Source organism: Macaca thibetana, chromosome 1 (genome assembly GCF_024542745.1).
Source record: "Macaca thibetana thibetana isolate TM-01 chromosome 1, ASM2454274v1, whole genome shotgun sequence".
Taxonomy (NCBI): Eukaryota; Metazoa; Chordata; class Mammalia; order Primates; family Cercopithecidae; genus Macaca; species Macaca thibetana.
This window is the reverse complement of record NC_065578.1, coordinates 3,869,903-3,897,433: the sequence shown is the minus strand read 5'-3', so window position 1 is coordinate 3,897,433 and position 27,531 is coordinate 3,869,903. Positions and strand designations below refer to the sequence as shown.

The 27,531-nt window shown below is 50.4% G+C and overlaps 1 protein-coding gene across 1 annotated transcript in view; it reads right to left on the bottom strand.

Moving 5' to 3' along the window:
• Nucleotides 1-4,424: 4,424 nt before the first annotated feature.
• Nucleotides 4,425-27,531, bottom strand: part of AJAP1 (adherens junctions associated protein 1) — a 138,200-nt gene continuing 115,093 nt past the window's right edge. Inside the window, exons 3-6 of the mRNA XM_050806634.1 lie at nucleotides 26,752-26,839; nucleotides 24,190-24,435; nucleotides 22,160-22,291; nucleotides 4,425-14,267 (exon numbers count right to left, since the gene is read on the bottom strand). Coding sequence (XP_050662591.1) covers nucleotides 22,219-22,291; nucleotides 24,190-24,435; nucleotides 26,752-26,839 — 407 coding nt within the window. The 3' untranslated portion in view covers nucleotides 4,425-14,267; nucleotides 22,160-22,218. The remainder of the gene's footprint in view (nucleotides 14,268-22,159; nucleotides 22,292-24,189; nucleotides 24,436-26,751; nucleotides 26,840-27,531) is intronic.

Genomic DNA, 27,531 nt, shown 5'->3' with positions numbered 1-27,531 from the left:
CAGGCAAGTGGCCAAATGTCTCTCCAGCAATGGAGGCCTCCTTCCCTCCTGCAGTGCAGCAGATCCTAACGGGGGGGGCACTCTCCATGCCGCCAGATGAAGTGTGCCAGAGCCAGAGAGGAAGCTCGGAAATTCAGGGAAGAAGTGAAACAGAAATAAGAAATCGCAGATGCAAATAAAGAAGGAAAAAAAAAAAAAAGAGGCAAAGCTCTGCATTTGCAGCTGTTCTCTGTGCAAGGAGTTACGTATTCCGCTTCCCTCGCTCTCCTTTTTTTCTAAGTTTTATGACAGCATATGACCGTGGCAGCTGCTTCACCTTTATGTGGCAACCTGAAACCAAAACAAAAACACGATTCTGGGGACAGTCACTTTAAGAGGAAGCTGCTTCTCCTTTTGAAGCCCAGCTGAACCTCCAACTAGAAACCCAGCTGCCTTGGTTTTAAAAGGTGAGGCCACCACCATCCCCATTGTTTCCTGGATGAGCCCCACTAGCTTCAGTTGGAGGAGGAGAAGGAACTTGAACCTCCTTTCTGGACATCCCCTACCCCTCGCTGCCTGAGGCCCTTCATGTTTTCTCAGGATAGATACAGAACAAAGGAAAGTGGGGCAGGTTCCGATACAAATGATGGCATCTCTGATTCCCCAGTGTCATGGGTTGAATTGTGTCAACCCCCCTGACCAAACGTATGTGCTGCAGTCCTAAGCCCCAGCAGCTCAGAACGTGACTATATCTGGAAATAGGCCCATTGCAGATGCAATTCATTAAGATGAGGTCCTACTGGAGAAAGGTGGGCCGCAATCCCACATGACTGGTATCCTTATTTAAAGGAAAAATGTAGACACAGACACACACACACAGGAAAGATGCCATGTGAAGGATGGAGGGAGGCTGCCACATGCCAAGTAACCATCAGAAGCAGGACAGAGGCCTGGAACAGACCTTTCCCTGGTGCCTTCAGAGGGTGCCTGGCTCTGTCCCTCTGGATCTCAACCTTCTGGCTTACAGAACTGTGATGCAATACACTTCCATGGTTTAAAGCCATCCAGTTTGTGCTATTTTGTTATAGGAGCCATAACAAACCAAAACACCCAGGCTTTAAAAAAAACCTGGGAAAGGAGAGCTCACTCTGTGCTTCCTGAGATAACCCTGATGTTCCCTAAGGAAGCTGCTGGCTTCGGGAAGACCCGATGGGCAGTGCCGATTCTTGATGACCCTCTGCATAAAGCAGGTCGATTTCAGCATTTCCCGGAACACTGCTGTCAATGTCAGCACTATTGACATTTGGGCCCGGATTGTTTTTGTCGTGGGGCTGTCCTGTGCATAGCAGGGTGTTTGATGGCATCCCTGGCTTCTAAATTCTAGATGTCAGTGCCTGCTGTACTACTTAGTTATGACAATCCAAACTGTCACCAGCCGGTGCTAAATCTCTCCGGGAAGAAAGTCATCCCCTGAGAACTGCTGTCCTAAAGGAACCTATCCTCACACCTTAGAACTTCATTTCTCAGCTCTGAAGTTAATGCCCATTAATAAAGCAGAGGAGATGCATCGATTTGAACAAGCACTTATTACGAGTCACAACAAACGCAGAGAGCATCTGCAGACTAATAGGATCCAGAGTCCTACAGTCTCTCCCAACTTGGCACCAGCCTGGGTTGCTGGTTCCAGCTGGTTTTTGGAGAAGACCGAATGTGTACCTTTGACTCTTAGCCCATCGAATGGTCTTCACTTGAGGGATGTGGGGAGCCCCTAGCTTCCCAAAATCTTATTTCCTGCCTCCTGTGGCCCCATACATTTGGTAAGGACAGTTTCTAGGGAGTACCTGTAGTTGCACCAGCCCCTCCCAATGTCCAACCCGCCTTCGCTGCGCTGGAGGGAGTACCCACAACCTTGTTCAGTGCACAAGGTTTCTGTTGTGCTTGCGTGTTCAAAAGCCCATCACAGGCAACTCTGCCAAACTTAGTCAATCATATTGGGACCCCGTATTTATTGTCTTGGCTTCAGTTCAAAGGCAAGAGCTCTATGCACTAGCAAATGGATACTAGAATTCCAATTTCCCCCTCTCACTGGTGAGCAAATTGAGTTTACTTTAATGGTATCCAGGCTGTTGATTTGTCTAAATCAGTTAAATGACCAAAGTGGTATTGTTTTTTTTCTGCTTGTTAAAGACAGTTATGTATCCCATTCATCAGTGTGTCTGAGGACATTAGGCCCCTCATTGACTCAGACTCCGGAGAGGGTGTCCTGGGGAACCAGTGGTCACCTCGGCCATCTGCCAGCCCCTGGCCTCACAGACAAACGGAAGCTCCCGGGGTGGGGATAAGGAGGAAGACAAAGGCACCGCGGGATGCTGAGGAGGCTGGAATGGAAGTGCTTTTGTCACGAGTGCCCTGCGCCTGGTGCTGGATGAGGCACTGGGTAAATTGTCCATTGATTCTCCGCCAGGTGAGGGATGGGGACTGGGGAGGAGCACCACCTGCTCTTCAGAGCTAATTAGGGGAAAATGCTGCTTTTACCAGGCTTGTAAAGAAGGCTCTTCACTCTGTGTTCGGGCCTCAGCACTCCTATGTCTTGGAGATGCCTAAGGCTGAGCATCTCTAGCTCTGCAGGCCTTTGGTGTGCATCCTTTTCCTACGTGCAGATCAGATCAGCTCTTGGTGTTGACTGAAACTGCAACCGTGCCTCTGACTCACCTCTCCCCCTCATCTTTCTGTGACTGATCCTTGCCCTTGACAATGGCTTTGATTAAGAAAGAAGGGCCAGACCAGACGTGGTGGCTCATGCAGGTAATCCAGTGCTTTGGGAGGCCAAGGCAGGAGGACTGCTTCAGGCCAGGAGTTCAAGACTAGCCTGCATAACAGAATGAGATCATGTTCCTACAAAAAATATTAAAAATTAGATGGGCATGGTGCGTACGCCTGTATTCCCAGCCACTCAGGAGGCTGAGGAAGGAGTATCACTGGAGCCCAGGAGTTTGAGGCTGTAGTGAGCTATGACTGTGCCACTGCACTCCAGTCTGGGTGACAGAGCAAGACCCTGTCTGGAAAGAAAGAGAGGAAGGCAGGCCAGAAAACATAGCAGCAGGATAATCATGCTCTGGAGATGTGTCTGGAGGTGTGAGAGGCTGCGGCTGGAGCTGAGGTGGGTTAGATGAGGTCTGGGTGCACTGGGACCCCCCTCCTGGCCTAGGGACCCCTTACCAGCCGTGCTCCTGTGTCACTTGCTTGGTCTGCCCCATTTGGCAAATGGGGCAAAGTCATACATGGGTGATGCATACGACCTTGGTGATATGTTCAGGTAATTTCAAACATGTGAAAAGACATTGACAGGTTAAAAGGTGCTTAGCAGGTGTAGAGTACACTGGGGCTGAGCCGCAGGGTTCACTAGAACACAAGGTTGCCCCGCCAGCCTTGCTTTCTTACCCTGAGGCTTAGCTTCAGCTGGCCCAGGGACTTTTGACATTGATGTGAGGGCTTCACCTTTAAGTCCACACCAGGGTGAAAAATCACCCTGCCTCCCACGGGGAGCAAAGCTAAGTGCAGCATCCTACCCAGGTGTAAGAGGGAGTCTCTCAACCTCAGCCTCCGGGGCTGGACGACTGTGTAGGGGGGCTGTCCTGTGCTGTGTGGGGTGCTTACCAGCCTGCTAGACTCTGCACACTAGATGCCGGTAGCACCCCATCCCCGTAGTAACAACCAGAAATGTCTCCAGACATTGTCAGATATTGTGGGGGTGAGAATCACCCCACATTGAGAACTGCTGGCCTAGGGGCAGGGGCCTTGCTCCCATATACTCTGCCTGATCCGAGCATGTCTGAAAGTTGGCAGAGCTCTTTTGCACCCCGCAAATACTGTGAGTGTGCAAGGTATCTCCTGGCTCTGATACTGGAGGCCCTTTGCAATGTTTTGCCTTGGCACCAGCACAGTTATAAGCCTTGGGCCGACCTTTTCCCCAGGGTACGGTTTCCTCTGCAGGGATCTTTGCAAGACATTCGCTGGCCTGCGACTGCCCATAAAGGAGCCACTGGAACCCCCCCAACCCTGAGCTTGTGGGCATTTGTGGTCTCAGGTACAATGTAGAAGAACCTGACTGGTTCACTCAGATTCAGTTAATAACCAAACCCAGGGCCCAGACACTGCGACTTCAAAGTGTTTTCAGAGATGTTTAACTGAGCAAAGCATTGGTTTGGAGATAATGAAGATTTCAGGGAGGAAATCTTAGACTTTGTGAACCACAGGCATAGAAACAGCGCCTATGTTCTTAGAGGAGGTCTCAGATAATATTGTTAAAAAATAAACAAAGAAGTAACATTTAAAAAAAAAAGTCCTTATGAGGTCATGGCCTGAACTCATGGTAATTCTTTTTTCTCTTCTTTTTTTTTTATATTATGTTTTTTTTTTTTTTTAATAGCAACATCAGAGTACTAAATATACACAGGAAAGTTAATATAGGTGTTTCATTTACAATGTTTTCCAAATACATAGCTTTGAAATACAGAAACAACTTAAAAAAATCTGGAATAAAAGTTCACCTGTACGGAAATCACACCCAGCCACCTGCCCCCCCCCCCCCCGCCCCCACCCACATATATTGTGTCATTTTTGTTTATTAACATGATTATGATATGCATTTAAAGAAAAAAACATAACATTAAACTACAGGAGGTTAACTCTCTCGAGAAGATGATATATAAATATGTCTAGAGAGACAGCTGTGGTATAGATATACGGAGAACATGAAAACAGAGAGGCTTTTGTTTTCCTTTTGAAAAATAACAAGTGCTCCTTGTAAAAGTATAAATAAACAGTTAACAGTTTATTGTATCAGAAAATAATTTAGGAAAATGAAAATAAAACCAGTTTTGGTATACACGAGTAAGGGGGTGGGGGATTAAGTTCTAAAACATTCAATGCAAAACCTGTGAAAAAATAGGCCATGTGGCCGTTGCTGTTTAATTTCTTGTCCTGTGGTTCAGCTTCAGGTTTGTGAATTTCTAGTTCCATGGGTGAGCTGAGGAGGAGGAGGGGACAAAGGGCTCCATCTTTAAATAAATGCAGTGAGACCTGGTGAATTCAAGAGTTATTTGAACACACTAGGAGCATCAACATGGACCTGGCTACTTCTATTTCTCAGATCTGTGACCCTTAGAGAGATGCCCCATAGGAAAAATTCAGTCAATAATTTGGATGTTTCTCTGAGCATCCTGTTTATTCCATGCCAATGTCCAGATGTGCCCAATGGCCAATGCTTGATGTTGTCAAAGTCAAACATCCAAATGGTTGACTGCCTTTTCCACTTAATCATAGACACTCTAATGATCAATGGGAAGTTCAGTGCATGACAAGTTCAGCTGGCAAAGATGCATTTGAAAGCTCATCAGACTTCATAAAACATACGTTGGAGCCAGACTTGTCCCTGGTGCTAACTCTGTGACTCGTCCCCACTCATTCAGCCTTCAGTGAACAGTTTCCACAGAATTAAACCATTGAAAGTTTTCAAACATTTCCCTTCTGTTTGGTTATTGGTATTTTCTAAATGGTTTGCAGTAAACATGTGTTCCTTTTGAAAAAATAATGTAAAAGACTCTAAAAATGTTATCAATGCATGGCCTCAAGCTTCCTTCAATGTCCAGTTTAATACTTTCTGGGTCTAACTCACATTTCCGGGGCTCCTGCTCTGCAAATGTGTGGAGCAACCTGATCCTGATCCTGGCTTTTAGTCCCACTCACCTCTCATCAATCCAGGTACCAGTGGTAAGTTAATAAGGTCATTGATAAGGCCATTTAAGTTCATGTGAGGCTTTGCTGTCATTCTCCTTTCCATTTAAATCATTTCAGCTGGAGAGTGACCCCACTCTGGGCTCCAGCACCTGCCATCCTGTTTCTCCAGGAAAGAAAGAGAAGAAATGATCCAAATGGGGCTGCCAGAAGAGGAAATTAAACAAAAACAAAAACAAAACAAAACAAAAACACCTCTAGGAAGACCGGTATTTGGTGCTGCACACTGGGCACATGTTTCTGCCAAATCTCAATGTTTTATATCAACACACTGTTTGAAGGAGCAGAAACTGATGTGGACTTTGTTCTTTCGTCTTCACACCAAGCAACATGACATGTGATAGATCCTGAGACGTATGCTGAACCTCTGTGTGTCACCTCAGGCTGGGAATTCATCGTTAAGGATCACAGTTATCATCAGTTGACTGATAACTCACTTTGCCAGGACCTTTCATCCTCTGGCTTCAGAGGAAGCAACGCAAACACAAGTGAAAACAAACCGGAAATAGAACAAAACACATCTGCGGATAGATTGTGGCAGTTAGATTCAAGGAGGGAGTGGCCAAACACCCCCTCTGGCATGCCAGCGGGCTTTTCAAAACCAGTTGCCCCGCTTGTCTTCCAGTCCCTTAACTGGGAGAATTGTGCTTGTATGTGGAAGTGACACCGGATCTAAGAGCACCTTAGAGAATCCTGCTCCCCACAGTTGCTAGGGTCCTGTTCATGCCGACTTGCTGCACACTCGAGAAAGAAACTCCCATGTTGTTTTGTAGGCCTTAGGTGGTAGGCAGTCACATAATTCGATATTAGAAATCCACACGTATGTGAGAGAAATAATAGAGAATGGCATTTCCACCCCAGAATAGACTGCGGAGGCACCAGAAGAGGATTCCCCTGGGAGCAGCAGTTGCCGCCCTATAGAAAACCTTGTCAAGAGCCATGCCATTGGCTTGCTGCTACGCCCGTACGTGGTTCTCGGCAGCCTGAGACTTCAGCAAAGCCCTTTCTCCCTCCTGCCCCAGGTGAGTCCTCCAAAGGTTGGAAATTAGGGTTGGGGTGTCACAGTGGGTTTTGAATTTTCCCTTTTGGCTTGGGATGACTGAAGAGTGAACAAGAACGGGATGATTCTGTTAGGAAATGAGACGCTGGCCCGGGCATTGGTACAATGGTATTCACCCCTGCAGTTCCCTGTACAATGATTTCAAACAATGATGCTGGGGCTCCTCAAAGTGTCCCCTATGCTGTATTAGCAGAGGCTGTAAGTCTTCACGGTACATAATGGTGCCAAAAACAAAACAAAACAAAAAACAGAGCTTAGGACTGCATAGTGTTCTTGCTCCTTCCGTGGCCAAAGCTATCCCCAGTTTTCTGGGGGCAAGAACTCGCCCAACCCAGTAAGACTAGAGTGAACTGCCAATTTGCCAACCCAGAAGCTATCAACATCAACACTAAGAAATTTTGTTGCAGAAATGGTGAAATCTGACAAAAGCTAACCAGTGTGAGCTGCTTATGCCCATGCAAGACCGATGTCTCTACGGAGTTGTTATTTAATGTTGCAAATATTTGGATGTTGAATTACAACATGAAAACCCAGGTCTCCAGGGGATTCTGTTTTAAGAGAGGGCCACCAGAGACAAAACTAATTAACTCGTATAAAGGAGAATTTCCTACAGTCCAATGCTCCCTGCATCCTTTCCCACCACATGTTACCTAACAGATGTTTTACTATGGAATCCAAGACATCGACAAGAGTTAATCCAGTCCCATGTGCATGTCTTAAGAACTCTCTTGGCTTAGCACATTAACCCATTTAATTGACTGTTATCTATGGCATACGTAGGTTCTGATTCCAGCCTACATGAGAAGACAAGTAGGTCATTTATATGGCCATTTATACAGTCACTGTTCCCTTTTCCTGCTACTCACTAGTGTTTAATCTCTATAAACCTGTGTGTCCCAGATGGGCAAGCTTGGTCCAATTTATATTATGCCTCTTATATATGACTTAGATTTATGGCTCATTCAAAAATGCTCTCTCGATTCTATGCACAGTAACTCTTAGAACATTTAGCAGGGAATCCTTCAAGAGGAAAAGGCAATGGAGCTACAGGGAGGATTCATTTTATGCTTTTAGCTTCAGAACAGGCCCATCACCATCGAGTTGAACATTCTCTTCAGTCACCTTTACAATGGGGCATAGCCTGTGCATTTACAGGTGTGGAGTGTGGACTTGTGGCTGATGTGTTTGGGAATCGATGGTGAGAAACTTCCTCCCCATGCCCTACTGCCTTAGGGACCCCAAGACTAACATCGCTTGAGTCACTGGATATTCCGGGGACCATTGTGCACACTGCTATCTTAGTCAGCTGTGGCCTATGTATTTAACTCCCTGCAACCAAAGTGAAATAAGATGGAAGATGGGATGTTCAAGTGCTTCTGCCCCAGGCGGGCTGTTCCAAGAGGAGCTGCTTTCTGTTTCAGGCAGAGAGCAGGGTGGGGCTACTCCTCTGACAAAGGGCAACTACTCCCATGTTCCCATGGGCCCTTCGGAATAAAGGGAGGTTGTGCAAAGAGTTAAGTTTCCTAGCTAGGGATGGCTTGGTCACATGGAGGCCCGTATAAACTCTGGGGATTGCCTACTTTGTGCTCACTAGCTGAGACCTTTCTAGAATGATCTGAGATCAGAAGAAGCTCATTCTTTCTGTTCCACCGAGGGCTGGGGGGGGGTTTTAAAAGACAGCGGATCTCAGCCTAGACCTGTTTTTAGTCACTCCTTACATCCAAATACAAGCTGTAAACTCAGACACACAAAACCACACAGAGCCATGCTTCACGCTCTTTGGAAGGAAGGGATGGTAGCATGTTTCAAAACCCCAAACAATCATTTAAGACCTCCCTGGGACCCCCGGATAAGGCTGAGTGTAACTAACAGAGAGATCTGGGCTCACAGTGAGAAAAGAGGGAGTTTATCTTCCTAGCAGGCGGCACATCAATGTACAATAAGTGGGGAAGAATAATCAAAGATCCTCAGATGATGAGTTTGGCTCATTTATGTGGGCTGTGCTATTTACACTGGAAAACAAACAAACAATCAAAAAACAGTATGGCAGAGCAAATTGACAAACTGCACCAAAGTAACCACTCAAAAATTACATGAATCACGGCATGTTTTGGAATAGCTACTTACTTAAAAGCAGATGCTGTTTAAGAAGGATGCCACTAAGTACGCTCAGTGCTGGGGGAGCTTCTGGAGAGGCAGCTGTCTTTTGGCACCAAGAGGAATGGCACCCCCATGGTGCCCGTGCCCTCTGGGCCAAGTCACTGACGTTGAACCCCCTTTTCCTCCTTGAGACCTGGTTGACCTGAAACCTGGTTGGCCTGGCAACCTGACAGGTGGGACCAACATGGGGAGGGGATGGGGCAGAGCCAGTGCCCAGGGATGGGGCAAGCTCATCTCCAGGACAGCAGCCCTCATCCTGCCCCTGCCCCTCTGCTTCCACTCTTGCTGGAATGGCTGAGGAATTTGGTGAAGAACCAGGCATCGTAACAACTGCGATGTCTTATCTTCAGCTCTGCACTGAGTTTTTAATCCAAGAGCTAAGACCAAGGCCTTCTTGCTCCATCCAACACCAGACCAACCCTCAAGCAGCAAGTGATAATTTCCCAGTAGGTGATGGGTGGCAGGAGGAGATGCAGACAACCTCTTCCTCTCTCTCTTCCCCCTCAATCCCTGCCACTCTCTCCCCCTTCCCCTCTCTCCTTCTCTGCACCCTGGCCCCATCACTCTGCTCTGTTCTCTTCCTGCCGCTTCTCTCTCTGGAAATTATTTTGGTTTTCTTTCACATTAACCATCTACCTCCTTCTACTATAGAATATAAGACCCACAAGGGCATAACTGTGCTCATCTTGCCTCCGACTGTATGGCCAGTGTGGTAGAAGTGGAACAAGTATTTGTTGAAGAAGAGGATGAATGACTGATCAGCTCATTACGGTGATCCAGAATGGGTTGTTTCTCTCCAGTGGCATATGTGAGTAGTGTCTTAAAGAACTCACGTGCTGAAACAAGAATGGTCCAAGAAATCAGGCATCTTGGTATCTTTTCCCACTGTGACTTGGGAAATGGCTTTGTGGAAGGGGGCAGGGGTAGGGGAGAGACAGTCGAGTGGAGCATCACATCTCACGTACGCCCTGATGAAAGAGATCACCTTGATGAAAGAGGGTGATGGTGTCAACAGGTGGTCAAAAGAAGGTGTGTCCTGGTGCCATCTTGAAATAAGTATGGGAAGACCAAGCCTGACCATGAAAAGGCTGAGTGAGAGTCCCACTGAGTGAGAGTCCCAGCCTCACTCCTGGTTCCTGGTCTTGTCTTTCAAGATACAGGGTCGGTCCACCTTCCTGAGCTACAGACAATCCTAGACCACCTGGGCAAAGAAGCAAAAGGGTAAAATACCTCTCCATGGGCAACAGGGTCAAAACAGAGACCATCCAAAGTGACAGGGTCGATCCTTTGGTGTGTTCACCTTTTAACACAGTCTACACCTTAGGCATCGCACACAAAATGCTGACGACCAACCCCTGAAAGCATGGCTTTTCTTGATGCTAAAATATGGCTGTGAAAGAGTCATGTATTTTCGAAAGAAAGGATTGATTTAAGATGGTAAGATCACATTCGTAGTAATGGGTTTCCTGGTGTCCCGATTCAAAGACTGGGTGGGGTTTGCTGATGAGTCCAGGTTTCCAATTTCACAATGTTCCAGGAAGGACTGGAGTGAATTTCTGGAAGCTGAGTGTAATAAGAGAAGTCCACTCAAATTCAAGATTGGGAAGAACTAGAAGTACTTTGGAGAAGACAAGTTCCCCTAAGTGGCCTCTCCCTTCTGTGTGCAAGGAAGGCAGTACATAGGAACAACAGCAGCCACCTCCACACACCCCAGGGTGTCACTATGCTTCCACGTTGCGTGAGAAGGCTTGGCTTTGTCTCGGTCATGGTTGGAATCTGAGCCCAATGGAAAACGGTGAGGAAGCTCCCCGACCATGCCTGGAGAACCCCGCCTTTCTCACACCAAACTCGGAAACAAGAGCAATGACACGCATATTCCAATCAGAAAAAAGCGACACCAAGCACGGGAAGATTGGCAGCGACTTCGTCTGGAAATGGACTGGACTGCACAACAAAGATTGCATTCCCAGCTGTTTCTAAAGCTTTAAGGGCAAATGCAGGTGCCAGGAGGCTGCCAGGGGGTTTGCGATTGTGGGATCTCCAAGGAATAAGATGGAAGTGGACAAAAACTGGGGAACCCTAACAAACCACGTCACCCTTCCTTGGAGTTCTTTTCTTGAGGAATGAAAGCTCAAGCAAAGGTAAGGACCAGGCCTCGGGTGGGGGAAGGGAGGTGTCTACTGTTAGACTCTGAATTCCAGGGGCCAAGCAGGGGAAAGAGGACAACAACTAGCTTGAGACACTACCCCAAGGTGCAGAAGGACTGATCAGGCCAACGCAGCAGCCACCGACACACAAAGTGCATGGGCATTACATATACCTAAGGCCCGAAGCAGGACAATTCCGTGCCCTGGTGCAGACTTCACCGTGGGTGGGGCTGCGTCTCCAAGGCCCAGGCACTTTCACTCACTATCTCCTCTTACCTAGACGATGATCCCTGTTGAGGGGTCTGGGAGAGCAGGTAACCATTTAAAAAAGTAAAATAATACGTCTTTCCATACACTGCCTCAATCATCCAGAAATAGCGGCCTTCACCTGTGTGGATTTACCTTGACGGATGTCATGTCGGTACAGAAGCAGACTTTCAGGTGTAGAATGGGCACGCATTGGCTTGTCTGGTGGTTGTGCCTCTGTGGGTCTCACAGCCCTACCTTGAACCTGTGGCTCTGACGGGGGACAAGAGGGTTGTTGCTTTACGCTTCCTTCCAAGGCTCTATGTCTCATGGACCCAGGAAAGAGTTCAGGGCATCCAGGGTGCCACCCATGGTCGGAGAAGGGGGCTGAGCAGCTGGGAGATGACAGAGCAGATACCAGGAGTCCCTCGGGAATCCTGGGTTCTCATGGTCAATGAACCAACGGGGCCCCCCTGCTGTCACCTCCTCCTCGGTTGGGCTCACTCTGGAGCTCAGAACATCAGAGACCAAAGCAGCAACCCCACTGCCTGCTGGACGCTGCCAGCCCTCACCACACACTCGCACCACGCTGTGCTCACCTGGAGTCAGGAGGCCCACCTCAGCGGAAGGGAGTGATTGAAGGAGAATGGGATGGACGAGGCCGGATGGCGCACGGAGAGAGCTGCAGGCTGGAGCGCCGTGCAGGTGAGTGCCAGGAACCTGGAGATGGCCAAATGCCAGTGGCGGATGTTTGCATTGTCTCTGGATGTGCCAAAGCTTGGGGGTGGAAAACAACAGAACAAAAACTAAAGAACAACTTTTCCTAACTTGTGAGCAATACCATGGATACAGATCTCAACACTGCTGTGTCACAGAAACAGCCCTTTCCCCTCCAGAGGCATGACTCTAGGTTCACGTGTTTCAGGAGATACAAAAGTGAACTTTTGAAGCATATCTCAAGGTGTTTCAGAGGGAGACTGAACCCGAGGGAAGAATCAGGTCATCAGCCTGGCCAGTGAGGGCAGTAAGGTCAGCTGTCTGCCTCATCTTTAACCTTTTCGCCTGGCCTGCGACACTTCACTGAATCGCCTCATGCACTCTACTGCTGAAATTAAAGTTCCACCTGGGCCATGTGTGAGAAATAGAGTCTTTGGAGACAGGGACCCACACCACATTAGGCATCTCCCATAGACAGGAAACATCCTCCAAGGAGGCACAGCGTGGGCCACGAGATGCATCCCTAGATCCCGACAGCACTCCCTGTTGACAGCAAGTCTGGGCCACCAGTGAGCCCGTCTCAGGTGAGGCTTGTGAGGAAGGCCCAGCAGCATGGCAGTATTTTTCATAAAGTGTGTGTGGTTGGGATTCTCTGTACTGAGGCTCGGGTCTGGGGCCCGTTTCCACTGGGTAGTTCTACAGTAGGATTCTCGATGACAAAACAGAAGCATCCATCGGCCAGTGGAAGCTGACAGGAGAATGGCATCTCTGCCGAGGCTTCCCCCAAGATTCCAAGACACCGTTGGGGCCCTAGAAAAAGCGGGCAACACCTGCCCACCTGCGCAAGGGAAGGCAACGCAGCACAGGCCGGGCTGTGGGGCCGCCTGCGTGGTTTGCACACAGAATGACGATTTTTCGTTTTCAAACCAACTGGGGCCCTTCACGTATGTCTAAGTTCTGCCCTGACATTACACACACACATCGTAAGGATATATTCCTTTAATATTTGGAACTGGAAAACTTCTTAATCCAGTCTATGCTTGTATGACACACACGTCCAAGAATCCACCACCCACCCAACCCAGGGCTCAGGCCCGTTTGTAAGCAACCAGCTACATAAATGTGAGTGTGGCTGTTAGGCAGCATCTTCCAACATTTAAATGAAAAAAAAACACATATGTATGCATGTGTGTGTATATATATATATACACACACAAAAACATATATATATACACACACATATATAAAACCACGGCTTTCTTAGTTCTGGCCCAAGATAGTAAGTCACACATTTGATGCCACTCACCAAACATCTAGCAAATGCAGGCTGTCATTTAAGGGCCTCCTTGTCTGGGTCGAGGCTGTCCCCTGGGGTAAACGGTGATGGAATACCAGGTCACCAGAAAGAACATGCTCACCTGTGGAACTGCATTTCCAATAGATGCGTCTATATGCATGTATGTGTATTGTGTGTGTATGCGCACGTGTGTGTAATATGTGCGTGACGTGAGTTGCCAAAGTAGAAAACACTGGTTTATTCTGTTCATACTAAGCATGTTAAATAAATCAGATTTTGTAACCTATAACACAATTCTTTTTTTAAAAAGGAACAGTTAAGATCTTCAAAAATTGCTACAGTACAAAAAAAGTGTGTGCGTGTGTGTGTTTGTATTTATATATTTATATATGTATATTAACCAGAAATAGCGACTCTATCGGAAGAGATTCCCACCCCTGTTTTCTGTAAGATTTCTCCGCGTGATTCGCTGGGCCCCGGCTCTGCGGCCGAGCCTTTCGGGTCAGTACATGGCACATAATGGTATTATTGGCACAGGTTCAGAATCGTAGGACGAATCCTAGGTTTCGGATGCCTCCTCCCGTCCCTTTCGTTGGGTATCCTCGTCTCTCTGCCTCCAGTTTCTTTCTTTCGTTTCTTCTTTCTGTTCTCCAAAGAAAACTCGGGGAGAAGGCAGAGTCACCCATAGGCGTGAGCATTTTTACAAAAATAGATTTTGGCCTAGAGCGTCCTGCTCTGTGAGTTTCCCACCGGCAAACAGAAGTGGTAGGTGCGGGGACCCTCCCCCTTAGATAGCTTAGTTTTAGGTTTTGTCTTTTTTGTTTTGTTTTGTTTGTTTTGTTTTTACAGGTTCACCAACGGAATCCTGTGTGGAAAGAAAACAAGAAGAGATTAAATGGCAGCAGGCCGAGGGCGCGACAAGTCCATGGGGCTCTCGGGCGACCAGGACCCCCCGACACAGGACCCCTGCGTGCAGAGCCCGGTCGCTCCCTTTATCGGTTCACTGACATGGAGGGGTCCTTGGAACGTGGACAAGACCTCACTAGAACTGGTCAGCAGGAACTGGAAGAAACACTGGGAATCCCAGGGGTGTGAAGTGGGGGCCTGAATCTTGTGTGAATTCCGGTCATCTACAGAGCTCTGAGCTTGCTACCAGGGGCTGGGACCACCTCGTCCACTAACTCATGGTGGGGGCGCCGGGGCATCTGGTCCCAGGCGTGCACGTCAGAGGGCCTGAGTGTGGCAGCCCTGCTCACTCCCTGTCCAGCCTCCTCCTGTGGGGGGTGGCATGGGGCCTGTTCCACTCCTTTGCTGCAGAAGGAAAGGGAGTCTGTGTCCGTCCACTGCTCAGCTGCAGGCTCCCCGAGGCCAGGACTCAGGAGAGAGAAATGGACTGCATCAGGAAATCCTGCTCCCGTATCTCCCCAGAGGTGATCTTGCTGAAGAGAGACAAGGCGAGTCCCACCTGGGCGCAGGTCGGGTGATCTGACTGCGATTGCCACCTTCAGCAGGCAGGCTGAGAAGGGCGGCTGCCACCCAGCCAGCCCGAGCCTCAGAAAACGGAAAATGCAGTCTCCCGGGCTGAGTGAGAACCCCCAGTAGGTCAGCATCCCTCAGGGAGTCACCCCGGGCACGGCCACGTGAGCTGGAACACATCACGGTCCCCCCCGGGGGACCTTCTGCCCAAAGCTGCGTCTCCGTCACAGGGATGGGGTGCTGTCTGGGTCCCTCTGCGGTCACTCAGAGCTCCTCTCAACTACAGGCAATTAGGACCCTCAATAATAGAAACAAAAGGCTACCGCATCCTCATCTGTGCAGATGACACGTATCAGAAAAGTGGTAGGATGGGGCGGGTGTACCCGCTGATCCCAAAGTGAAGTCGGAAAAGCACTCAGTGGGAGCTCTAGAAGTTTTCCAGCAGCTGCAGGCACAGCATGCGGCCAGACCGGCTGCATCATCACCATCGTGGGAGCTCTGCAGAAATACAGATTCCCAGGCCCACCTCTGCAGACCTGGAATCAGGTTCTCAGGGTGGTGCCTGTGAACATGGGTTTTCAGAGTTCCCCAGGTGAGTTCAGTGACTGCCAGTCCTGGGTCCATTCCCTGGTCCTTCCCAAAGACAAGAGTGTGGCTTTCTCTCCCCTGAATCAACTGAGCCCACAGCAGTGATTCTGGTTGGGACTGGGGAGGAAGAGCTCCAGGTGGGACAGGCCTGCCTTCTGCAGACACATCCTAGGAGTGGACAGGGAGGTTGGCAGGCCCCAGGACAGCTCCTCCTGCTCAGCACTGTGTCCCTGATCATCAGCACGGTGTCCCTGTCATCTCCAGGAGCCTCAGTGTGCCAGAGTCTACTCATTTGAAGGTGAAGGTGAAGATGAGAGGCTGGGTCTTTCCCTGGACCCCTCTGCGTCTGGATAAGAGGTTGGGCCCTGGGCGTCACCTTCCCGCTTGCTGCCTCCAAATGACACCCGTGTGGACAACTCCATGAGGCTACAGTAGAGTGTCTGCTCAGCTACTGTGGGAGAACCAGCTGCTGTGGGCACAGGGGTCACTGCATGTAAAGAAAGGAGATGTCCTTGCCAACATGGTGAAGCTCCATCTCTAGTGAAAATACAAAAATTAGACAGGCATGGGCGCACGCACCTGTTATCCCAGCTACCTGGAAGGCTGAGGCATGAGAATCACTTGAACCTGGGAGGCAGAGGTTGCACTGAGCTGAGATGGTGCCACTACACTCCAGCCTGGGCAACAGAGTGAGGCTGTGTCACACACACACACAAACACACACACACACACACACGGGGGGGGGGCGGGGGACGTGCCTTTGGGTCAGTGCCAGATCACTCTTGGTAGCCTTACTCCAGCTGTGCCCCACCCCCGCCCACCTCTTCCACATTCCCTGGATCTGGGGAAGAGGGGCTTGAAAAATGAAGTAATTATTACAATACAGAGAGAAATATCCCTCTTATATCTTGGTAATTTTTTTGAAAGTTAAAAAATGTGGAGACAAATGCTGTATGATTCTACTTATAGAAAGTGCCAGAGCCACCAAATTCACAGAGACAAAGAGTAGAATAGGGGGCCAGGGGATGGGGGGAGACGGGGAGTGAGTATTGAGTGGGTGCAGAGTTTTAATACAGGGTGATGAGAGAGGTGAAGGGCTGGCTTGTGAAGATGCCTGCACAGCATGGTAAAGTCACTCATGCCATTGAACTAGACACCCATAAAGGGTTAAAATGATATATATATATATATATATTTTTTTTTTTTTTTTGAGACAGATTCTTGCTCTGTCACCCAGGCTGGAGTGCAGTGGCACGATCTCAGCTCACTGCAACCTCCGCCTCCCGGGTTCAAGCGATTCTCCTGCCTCAGCCTCCTGAATAGCTGGGATTATAGGCACTCACCACATGCCTGGCTAATTTTTATATTTTTAGTAGAGACGGGGTTTCACCATATTGGTCAGACTGGTCTCAAACTTCTGACTTCAGGTGGTCCACCTGCCTCAGCCTTCCAAAGTGCTGGGATTACAGGTGTTAGCCACCACGCCTGGCCTAAAATGATAAATTTTATGTTACATATATTTACTACAATTACAAGTTTTCTTAAAAGGGAGATAAAAATCCTGGGGCTTGGAGACCCTACACTGGGTCCTGGTGTCCCAGGACAGTCACCAGTTGTGAGCTGCTGTCCCTGTGTTCCCTGATCATTGATGATTCACAAGGCCAACCTTTCTCTCTGGAATGTGTTCAGGGTTGGACCATAAGTCATATGGCTGCCACCTTAATAAGAATGATTTCCTAAATGAACCTTGGCCCTGGTTGCTTTCCAGTCCTTGATCCTGACCTTAAACAGGAGAATAAAGCCCGGAGGAGCAGCTTCCAATCCTTACGTCTGTCTGGCCAGGCTCTGGAGGTGCTCCCAGGTAGACTTCATCCTCCCACTTTCCCACGTGAAAGTCTCCCGTGTGAATGCGGACGTGGAGGTTGCAGTGAGCCGAGATTGAGTGGCTGCACTCCAGCCTGGGCGACAGAGTGAAACTCTGTCTCAAAAAAAAAAAAAAAAAAAAAAAAAAAAAGCCTCCTGTCCTTCCCATGCTGGCTAATCAGATCCTTCTGCCCTGGGTCCTGGCCACCTTTCCACCTCGCTCTTCCTCTTCTTCTTCCTCTCAACGTTCCAGGTTCCTTGATTTCACGTTGCAAATCTCAAGCCTCCAATCCTTCAGGGTTTGGCTGGAAAGATCACCTCCCTGGGAAGGCCTTCTTGGATGCCTCCATTCCTTCCTACACACATCCCCTATTTTCCTTCTGTCTCCTGGAGCACTTGCTTGGTGACATCTCAGGCATGGGACCATCTGCATCCAGCTTATTTGGACAGATGTGCAAGGCATCCCCTGCTGGCACGACAGCACCCTGAGAACAGGGGTCTCCTGCCTGTTCACCACTGGTTCATGCAGGTTCCAGCTCTGTGCCTGGCCTGGAGCAGGGAATCAACACTGGATGAGGCTCAGAGACGCGGCAGGGGTGTGAAACAGTTTTGTCCTCAGTCCCTGAGACCCATCCTTAATGGCAGGAAACCACCTCCGGGGACTGACTACAGGTAGATGCTGATGCCAGAAGCCACAGACACGACGTGGAAGATCAGTGAGTGGGTGGCAGCCTGTGCCCCGAGCGCCAGACATCCCCGGCTATGCAGGGAAGGGAGCCTCTTCCAAGACTACAGGCATCTCTCTCTGCTCTGTGTCTCAGGACGGAAAAGAGAAAGAGAGGTAGAGAGGGGGAGAGACAGAGAGAGAGATGGTGCCAATCCTGCACCTTGAATGACCATTTCCAGAGCCACGCTGGCTTTGCAGAGGGTGGAGAGGTTTCCTGCAAGACCAAGGTGTGGTCACAGCCTCTGGCCCAGGAGGAGGGTCTCACGTTGTCCATGTTCTGCCAAAACTCTGCTGCTCAAACTTCAGCTTCTTGGGTTTTTCTGTGCCACACTAGCACGTGAGCCTCTCATCTTGGCACTAAGCCCAGAGAAGGACTGAGGATCCCGGGCCAGCTGGGAAAGACAGATAAGGTGGGGCCTGGACCCCATGGCTGGAAAATAACGTGGCTGAAGGTGAACATCCACCCGAGGTTCCCTGGCCAAAAAGGGAAGCTGTGTGTATCTTGCAAAGCCATCTTCCAGATCGGGATCTGGGATAAATTCTGCCCTCTGCTGCCTGGAAGGAGATCCTCGGCTGGCCTGGCCCTGCTGGGCTGTATGCTTCACAGTGGGTCACTGGGTGTAATGACCAATGTCTGCTTTTGCGGGAAAAAAAAAAAAAGCAAACAGGCTACTGCCAGGTATCCCTGGGGCACAGCAGAATTTCTTGACAATCTGAAGTGGCCACTTTCTCCCAAAGTTTTCATGGTACCGTTCTCAGCTCAGCAAGCACAGCTTCCAGAAAGGTATGGATGTTGCTTTGAAAAATAGGCTCCTTTGAATAACAAAAGTTTGATATTCTATTAATGTACATTTTGGAAGAACAAAGTGGGAAGGCACAGGTGCACTTCTCATTTTTTATTAGTTATGTCTTCAATGTGTTTTTGAAAATAATAATAATGCATGATTTATTTCTCACTTGCTTTGGATTCAACAGCTTTTATGACCTTGCAGGCTCCGTTCAGAATGAAGCGGCCTTGGCAAAGGGAAAGAGATCAACGTTAACGAGGTTTGCTGAAATTTACCTGCTGCATGAAAGATGACCGTGAATTAGTCCGAGAGCCAATGCAGACCTGCTCTCGAGGTCCCCTTCCTTGGAGCATAAAGGCCAGCTTCACTTTGTCCAGAGCAATCTGGCCCCACCACGAAGGTGGTCTGAGGCAAGAATGTGTTGGAAGCTATCAAATCTAGGGTCCACATCTGCCCAAGAGCCACTGGCATTCCGGACAACCACTTGCAGGAAAATGAACTTGGCTGCCTTTGGGTCCCAAACATGCACATGGATTAGACTTAGAAGACAATGGTGTGGTAACAAACGACCGCATCATCATTACAAATGCATTTGGAGAGGCTTCCCAGCCATACGAGAGAGAAGTAGCTCCACTGGCTCTTAAGCCTTAATTAAATGTTTTAGTATTAATTGCTATTTATTTAGGCACAATAAGTACCCCAGCAAATCTGAGAGATGTTTCTGGCTATTCTGCACCCGATGCTCATGTCCAGGCATTAATTGCAAGATTCAGGGGATACTTAGAATCCCAATGCTTTCATCCTAGTCAGTGATAAACGGTCTGTCCCGCAAGCGGCAACGGAATCTTATAAGCATTTATCAAGGACTAACGAGGCTGTGTGCGTAGCCCTCCTGGTCCGCAGCTACTGAGGAAGCCACCAGGAGTGGGCTGTGGCTTCGTGTCGGCCGATTCCGAGGCTGAGTGCAGCTGCCTTCAGTAAGTCTCACAGGGTCTTCTGAACTCTGCGGACGACCTACCTGACCTGAGAGCCACAGGGAGGGGTCAGCTCTTTAGACGCAGAGATGTTTCCTTGTGTAAATGCTGGTGGTCCCGAAACAGCTCCTCAGGCACAGCTGGGAAGCGGGGTCCACCTGGGGCCCATCTGGGAGCACCCGTATCTCTTGCCTTTGCCTGGGGCTGCAGCATAGGGATAGCCCCCACCAACAGTGTTTCTGGGGGGTCTTCAGTGCCCCATGCTGCTGGAAGGGGAGGACCAGGCTGATGAGACACGAAGGTTTTCTGGGACAGATGAGTAAATAAAACACCTTTTTTCTGCCCTATTTTATCTTTTTTTTTTGAAAAGTCAGCGCTGCAGCTTCCTGTTCTAATGGAAAAGAAGGATCCCTGGGCTCAGGCCTTTGGAGTGGGCGGGGAAGTCCCGGAGCCAGGCAGCCATCGGGTGATCCAGCCCCACCACTTACAACCTGACTGACCTCGGCCAAGTCATTTAACCGCCCACTGCCTCAGTTTCCCCACTTGTAAAAGGAATTGCTGGGAGGACTGGGTAAGTAAAGTGTGTTCCACGAGCTGTCGTGCAAACATTAGAAAGCTGTCCCCTCTCCCCTAGGGAGCTGACCTCGGCCAAGTCATTTAACCGCCCCCTGCCTCAGTTTCCCCACTTGTAAACGAGATTGCTGGGAGGACTGAGCAAGTAAAAAGTGTTCCACGAGCTGCCGTGCAAGTATCTATATTAGGGAGCTGTCCGCTCGAGTTGACCTCTCCAGTTCTGTGGGCCTGTGGCTCTTGGCAAAAGGGACTGAGGGTCTTTGACCCTAAGGCCCTGCATCTCCCAGGTCAATGAATTACACATTAACAAATTTTAAAAATCATAACAGAGATGCTGGCAACCACCAGGACCCAGTCCCTACAGAGGCCTTACCAGGCGGGTCGAGGACTACACGGCTAGCAAGCCGGCTTGCTGTGGCTAGCTTGGTTGGCACTCCAAAGGGGGTTCCCTTCATGAGGGGAGCTGCGGTGAGGCAGACAAAGGCACTGGCCTCTGACGGATGCTCTAGGCTGCACATCCCCCCATTGAATGGTGGGGACAACCTGCCTCTTACCTGCCGCAGCAGAGGCCCTTGCAGGGCAGCTCGGTTCCCATTCTAATCTAATTACATTTCTTTGCCAGTTGGCAGATCATGTTGGCTTCAGGATAAGGAGTGAGGGCCGGAGATTTGATTTGGAGCAAACACGCGGTCCATTAGTGCCAGGATGAGGAACTGACCGATTCACTCCCCTCTCTGACGATAGCCGGTTCCCCGGCCACAGCTAGGTGCAGCCGGCTGAGTCCTCCAGACCTTCCCTGTCCCCGGGCCCCTGAGGACGTTGTCCATTCAGTCCTCCATATCAGAAGGTGGGCAAAAAGTAAGAAAAAGCTATTTTCAAATATTGGTATTTCATCCTAGAAACAGGATGGGATCATGGAAGGGATCAGAGGTCACCTTTGGAAGGAAGCAAGATGAGGATGCAGAGAAAGCCCAGCATCGAAAAGAACCATGAAACCCACACGAAAACCCCAGGTCGCACCCATGGGCTGTGCTTATAGAACGCATGGGATGTGGGGCCATGAGAGCGAAATGCTCTCTCCCCTCAGCAGCCCGAGTGCTCCGAAGACTCAGCACAGAAGGAGGCAATTTAACGTTAGCATTAAAGTTAATATCACTGAAAGCAAACCAAATGTTCCCATCCAGCAGAGCGTGGAAAATTCATCCTGTTTTGGTGCCGGTTCCTGGCTTCAGATTAGTAGATGTCTCAACTCTTCCCTTTCTCTCTTTATCATTTTCTTTCTTATCTTTTATTTTTATATTTCAAAATTGTATTTTAATTCTGCCTTGCGCCCTCCCCCGATGTAAAGACATGTGACGGGGGCGCGATTCCTGCCTCCCTAGCCGCTGCCCTAATCTCTTCCTGTTGCGGGAAAAGAGAGCTGTAATTGTCGCTTGTTTCGGGGAATGACTTTCCCTGCCATGTAGGCCACGCGCGTCGTGGCCTTCCTGAGGGAAGGAGTGGCACTGGTAAGAATAGTGAGGACGTGGAATCAGGGTGTGTGAGCGTCTGTTACTCTCCTCCCCCGGGATGGGGAAGGCACTTCTACCAAATCCAACATCAAGATCAAAAGGCCAGGTCCCTGGCTCATGTTCAGAGAAGCGATGCCATTGGAAATCCACCCACGATGTCTAAAATGGTTCCCAATTATCCCAAAGAGCGCAGGGGAGGGCAGTGGGGAGGGGAGGAAAGGGAATGAAAACAGGAATGTCCAAAGAGAGGTACCTACCATGAAATAGACACATGGCGTCTGCCCTGCCCCCAGGAGGTAAAAAAGACTTCGGCCAGTCAGCAGGAGATTTCAAACCATTTCTCAGACACGAAGGCCACAGGAATAAGATGCCGATCAGAAGAGGAGGGTCTGCGGTGAACAGAAAAATGGGCTTTGGTACTTGACACATGACAGGCAAGCCGGGGCAGGCCTGCGGTGGAGACTGACTGGCTTCTTGAGAAAGGAAGCACTAATGTGGACTCCTGGCCTTGCCAGGAAGGGACCCCCCTCATTCCCTGTGGCTGGGAGAAGTCCTCACACACGAATGCTCTCTACCCTGGGAGGCTTTGGAGGACACAGACCGAGGGATCTGGGCACACGAGCACTTTGCTGTGCAGGCTGTGCCGTCTCCAGATTTTCGTTTTTGAATTTGCAGGATTAGCCCAGAGCCTGGAGTCTCTGCCTCTGATGGCAGATTTGACCCACTTTATTGCACATGACAGAAAGGATGGAACCTGGCTCCCAAAATGTCTCCCCCATATTTTGTCACCTTTGAGACTAAGCTATTATTTCCCAAGGCCCGTGAAACTCAACAGAGCATGACCTTGGGCCAAAAGGCAAGAACTCGTTCCATCTGATGCTTCCGTGCCAGGGCCTGAGAGCACCAGCTATGCCAACTCCGCTCTTGGACATCCCCCCACCCCACCTCCCTGCACAACACAAGCACAGAAGGTGGGAAAAGTGAAGCACCAGAGGCCAGCCCACGGCCCTCTGCCCTCTACCCACACAGCCCAAGCAGTCGCTGGCCCAGATTCATATCCAAGCCAACATCCACATATTCAGTGAAATGGTTTGGAAATCGGTTAGCCAGTTATTTGTGAACTCAGCCTTCTGGAAGGCTGGAATGGCACCCATGAGCTCCCCAAATGTCTGAGTGTAAAACCACTGAGGTTTAGAACAACAGTTCTGAGGTTCTGAGTGCCACCGTCCTCCCCTGCAAGGAAAGGGAACGTCTAAGACAGAGAATATCACAGATGGCAGAATGCAACGTGGACATGCAAGAAGAGGCGTGGCCAGAAGGTATTTCAGGAACATCTGCTCATTCTAGCCAACAGGACAAAGACACATTAACCATGGATGTGACAGCCCCAGCAGCCCTCGCTCTCCAAGGCCCCTGAACAAATCAGCAAATAGAACGAAAGGGAGCATGCAGCCAGCCCCTTCTAAAACAACTCGAGTCCAGTCACCTCGCCCTGGGCTCCAGGGGAGCCCTTTCCGGGGGCCTGGGGCAGTGTTACCCTAGGTGTTAATTCTGTTGCTCATGGTGGACCCTTCGAGGCAGCCTCCCAGCCTCCTCCTTTCTTCAAGTTGTTGGAGATTGTTTTATTTTAATTTACAAAATGATGCATAAATGTATGCTCACTTAAAGGAAAGCTTATTGATATTTTAATTTAATTCTGGACAAACCTTTGAAAGCTGACTCAAGGGTTTCTTAAACATTCTCACAGGTGGTTGTGGGGTATATTTTCTTTGAGGGATTACACATGAATAATAAAAAAGGAGAAGCATTTAGTAACACACGTCCGGTCCGGGAGTCTGGTCGGTATCTGATAGTTTTGCTAAATTTGCCACTGACGTTTTATTGACAGGGCTCAGAGACACTGACTCTGGTAGGAGGCTGTTGTCATCTGTTGATATTTAGGAGGCCGATCACCACCACGGGACTGGCCTTTGAGCTCTGGGGCATGAAGGATGACAGCTCAGAGCGAGGGCTGGGAGACTATGCATTTCCCACCACTGCCCACGGCCAGGGGTCTAGAAGGAAATTCCAGCCACTGTGTTCTCTGGGAGCAGCTGAACGCCTGTTTGCTGTCAACCCTGCCTCTCTCCTTTTGCCACATTAGCAGTCCGCCTTGGCTCGGGCCCTCAAAGCCACCTCAGGGAAGACCTAAACTGACCAACAGCTCTCAGCTCAGCCACCGTGGCCCCCGGGGGTCGGGACCACCAAGAGCTTCACAGCTGCAGGGTCTAGCAGAGCCCAAGCTTACCGGTTTCCATTAAAGGTGGATTTGTACTCCCCCGTCGTCGAGTGCAGCGTCTCGTCGGTGTACACGGGCACAGACGCCCTGACGCACTCGTGTGAACACTGCAGGGTCTCGTTATAGGCCGTGAATATGTCCAGGCTGCTGGGCACCCGGGCCGAGGTGAAGTCCGTCAGGTTCTGGCAGCTCTCTTCCTGCTGGTTGGTCTTCCGCTGGTGGCTGTTCCGACGAGTGTTCCCGCTTTGGGCACAGCTGGAAGAGAAAGAGGTTGGGGTGGGGGACGGGCAGAGGCCAGAAACCCACAAGCACAACTGCAGACTTCCATTGTGGGTCTTTTGCTTGCAGGCATGAGCTACGCATCATTTCATATTAAACGGTAATTCCCAGCCTCTTCAGAAAGATCAACCACAATCAAGCAATCAACTCTTTTTTTTAAAAAAAATGAAATTTGAATTTTAAATATGGCTATTACAGCAGGGAGGATGAGGGGTAAGTGGTGAGCCATGTGATCGCAGAGCTAGGGACCTGCTTAACTAAAGAGCATCAGCCAGACCATGGTGCTGACTCAGTGTCCCCATGAACGCCTCAACGGGATTAAAGCCGTGGTGGGTCCTTCCTGCCAGAGGGGCCTAGAGCGTGTGGGAACCTTTGGGCACAGGTTGGGGTGGTCCATTCCTTCATCTCAGAATGGACAGTGGACTCGTCTTTGGGGAAAGCTGGTGCATGAGAAAGCCCCTGTCCTCAACCCCACCCAGGGGCACGTACACAAGCTGGAAATGACGAGCTGGCTTGTCCTTCATCCCTGATCAAGTCTGCGGAGGGAAGTGTCCTGCACGCCCTGCCTGTTATGGTCTAGTTCCTGTGACCCACAGGGGCTTCCAGAGGCCACTTAGAGTGACCATGGGACTTCCACCCCTGACTCTCCAGGGATTTGAGAAAGCAAGAATCGGGGCCGCTGGATCCGCTTCTATGATGAGAGCACAGGACGGACAAGGAGGCTGGCTGGGAGGCCCCTCCCCTGCTGGATGGGGAGCCCACATTGGGGGCCATTTCCCCTGCCCACCCCTTCCCCTTCATGCTCAGGGCCTGTGCACAGGGAGGGGCTACGCGAAGGCAAGGGGCAGGGGGGATGGGCCTGTCTCCTAAGTCTTGGTTATTTCCTGCGTTGGTTTTCCCAATGAAAGGAATCCCGATTCAAGGAGTAGAAGCCCCCTACCCCATAAACCAAGGTCATAAGGTGAATGCCAAACCCAGGGGCAGCCCCCCGAGAAAAGTCTTCCTCAGAGGGAGGTCAGTTCACCGAACTTGCTCATCCAGCCTCCCGGGCTGTTCTCCCAAAGGGCTCTTTGAAGGTCTGCTATAAGCTCGAGTGTGGGAAAAGCAAGATGAAGGCTTGTCATCAATCTGTCACAGAATAGGCTACAAAGTCCCCTGTCTCTGGGGAGATGAAGCCCTTCACTGAGATGGCCAGTGGGATTTGTCCTTCCATACGCCCACACAGTCCAGGGGTCCAAAGCCCCTCCTCTGGCCAGCCCCTGCCTAAGAAGCCCCGCTATGAACTCCGTGTTGTTCTCTCATCGCCTGTCTCCAGAAAATGCCCGGGGTCCCAGTTTGCTACCTATCAGGAGGTGGCTTTGAGCCCTCGCTAGCCGAGTGGGAGGTCTGTTGTGGTCTGTGCTACCTCCCACCCTCCTGTGGCCTGCCAAGGGGTCCCACCTCCTCTGATCCCAGAGCCTGGCTTTTACTCTCTCACTTTCTTGTGTTCCCCTGTGATTCTGAGGCTCTGATGCAGTTTCCACCATCAGCCCTGTCTGATTCATATGGCTGTATGCAGGCAGCAAGGGGGCCATTTGGGTCTGTTCTTCTATGAGGGAGTTTTAAGCCTGGACGCCGAAAGGAGACACAGTTGCTGGAGGAGTGGCTGCAGGCAGGTGAGGTCCCCAAGGCGCTTTTGAGCAGCAGGGTCTCCCAGCAGTCCCCTGATTTCTCAGGGGCTTATCAGGTGTGTACACCCAGCAAGGCCAGCCTCAAAGTAGGCCAATTTCCAGGAGGAAATAGGCAAAGGCAGGCTGCCTGGAGCAAAGCGGTAACCTAGTTCAGCACACAGAGTGGCTTTGAGAGGAAGGAAGAATACAAACAGGGCTGGTTCAGCAACCGGCCGCCAAGCCTGAGCGAGGGATGTGGGATCCCACTGGGTGCTGGTAGAAGGGCCCCATCCCTACCTTTCCAGGGAAGGGGCAGAGGAGACAAGAAATAGGGACTGTGTGCTGGGTGGACAACATCCCAACGGACACTGGCATCGAGAAAAAGAATCTGGAACCCGGGACCACACACACCCTGAGAAGCTCTGTCATGAAGGCTGGGCTCGCTGGCCTTCTGCAGGGAAACCAGGATAGGGGCCGGGCCAAAGGGCAGCGCTGGACGGCGAGCAGCCTATGGCAGCTCAACTGCCCGGGCAGAAGCCAGTAGAACAGGTTGGCTTTGAAAAGCGGGGGCCTCTCTGTGTTCACCACCCGGGGACCCCTGCAGTCCCCCATTTCTGGGCCAGAAGGGCCCAAGGAGCCTTACCAATTTTTTAAGACAAGAGTTGTGATGAGAGCAGCTATGACCATGATGAGGGAGACGGTGATGGTGATGATCTGATGGACAGCCAGACCTGGAAAGAAGGAAAGAGGGAAGAGGGCACCCGTGAAACCAGGTTCAGGAGGCGAGGGAGGGCCGGGAAAGGTGAAGGCACATCCCCCCAACCCAGCTGGGGATGCCAGGTCCCATCCACAGCGGGGAACTCGCGGCAGCATGACAGGTGCTCAGTTCTCTCCTCCTGGACTGCAGGCCCTGGGCATGAGGCTGCTCTCACCTGGGGTCCAGGAAGGGGGAGCTCCAGCTCTGGGCTCTCTCCTTCCACCACCCTCTCAGTCTCCAAGCCGTGACTTGGATCATGGGCAGCTGTGTTCTTTCCTGCACCTGCCAAACCCTTCACCTACCTCGTCTACCCGGCGGCAGGTCAGTTCTGGGTGAGATATTCCCCGTGACCCCTTTCTCCCCTCACGCCCTGGGCCAGTTCTGCTCTTCTATTCTGGAACTGTGAGCCCCAGGGCTGCTGGCCTATGAGTGGGAGCAGGGTTTGCCTGACCCAGGGGGAGCCAGGATGGGCCAGCACATATTGGGGAGGTAAAAAGAAGAGCACATGGGGTGACACCCTCACAGACATGGGTCACTGGGTGGCATCTTCCTCTTTCCAGAGTCCTCGCTAAGAAGTTCACTGCTTCATGAGGTTCCAGGAATGAAAGTATCAGGCCAAGGGTGGATGCTTCCCACAGCCCCAAAGGAGAATCTATGGTCTAGCCT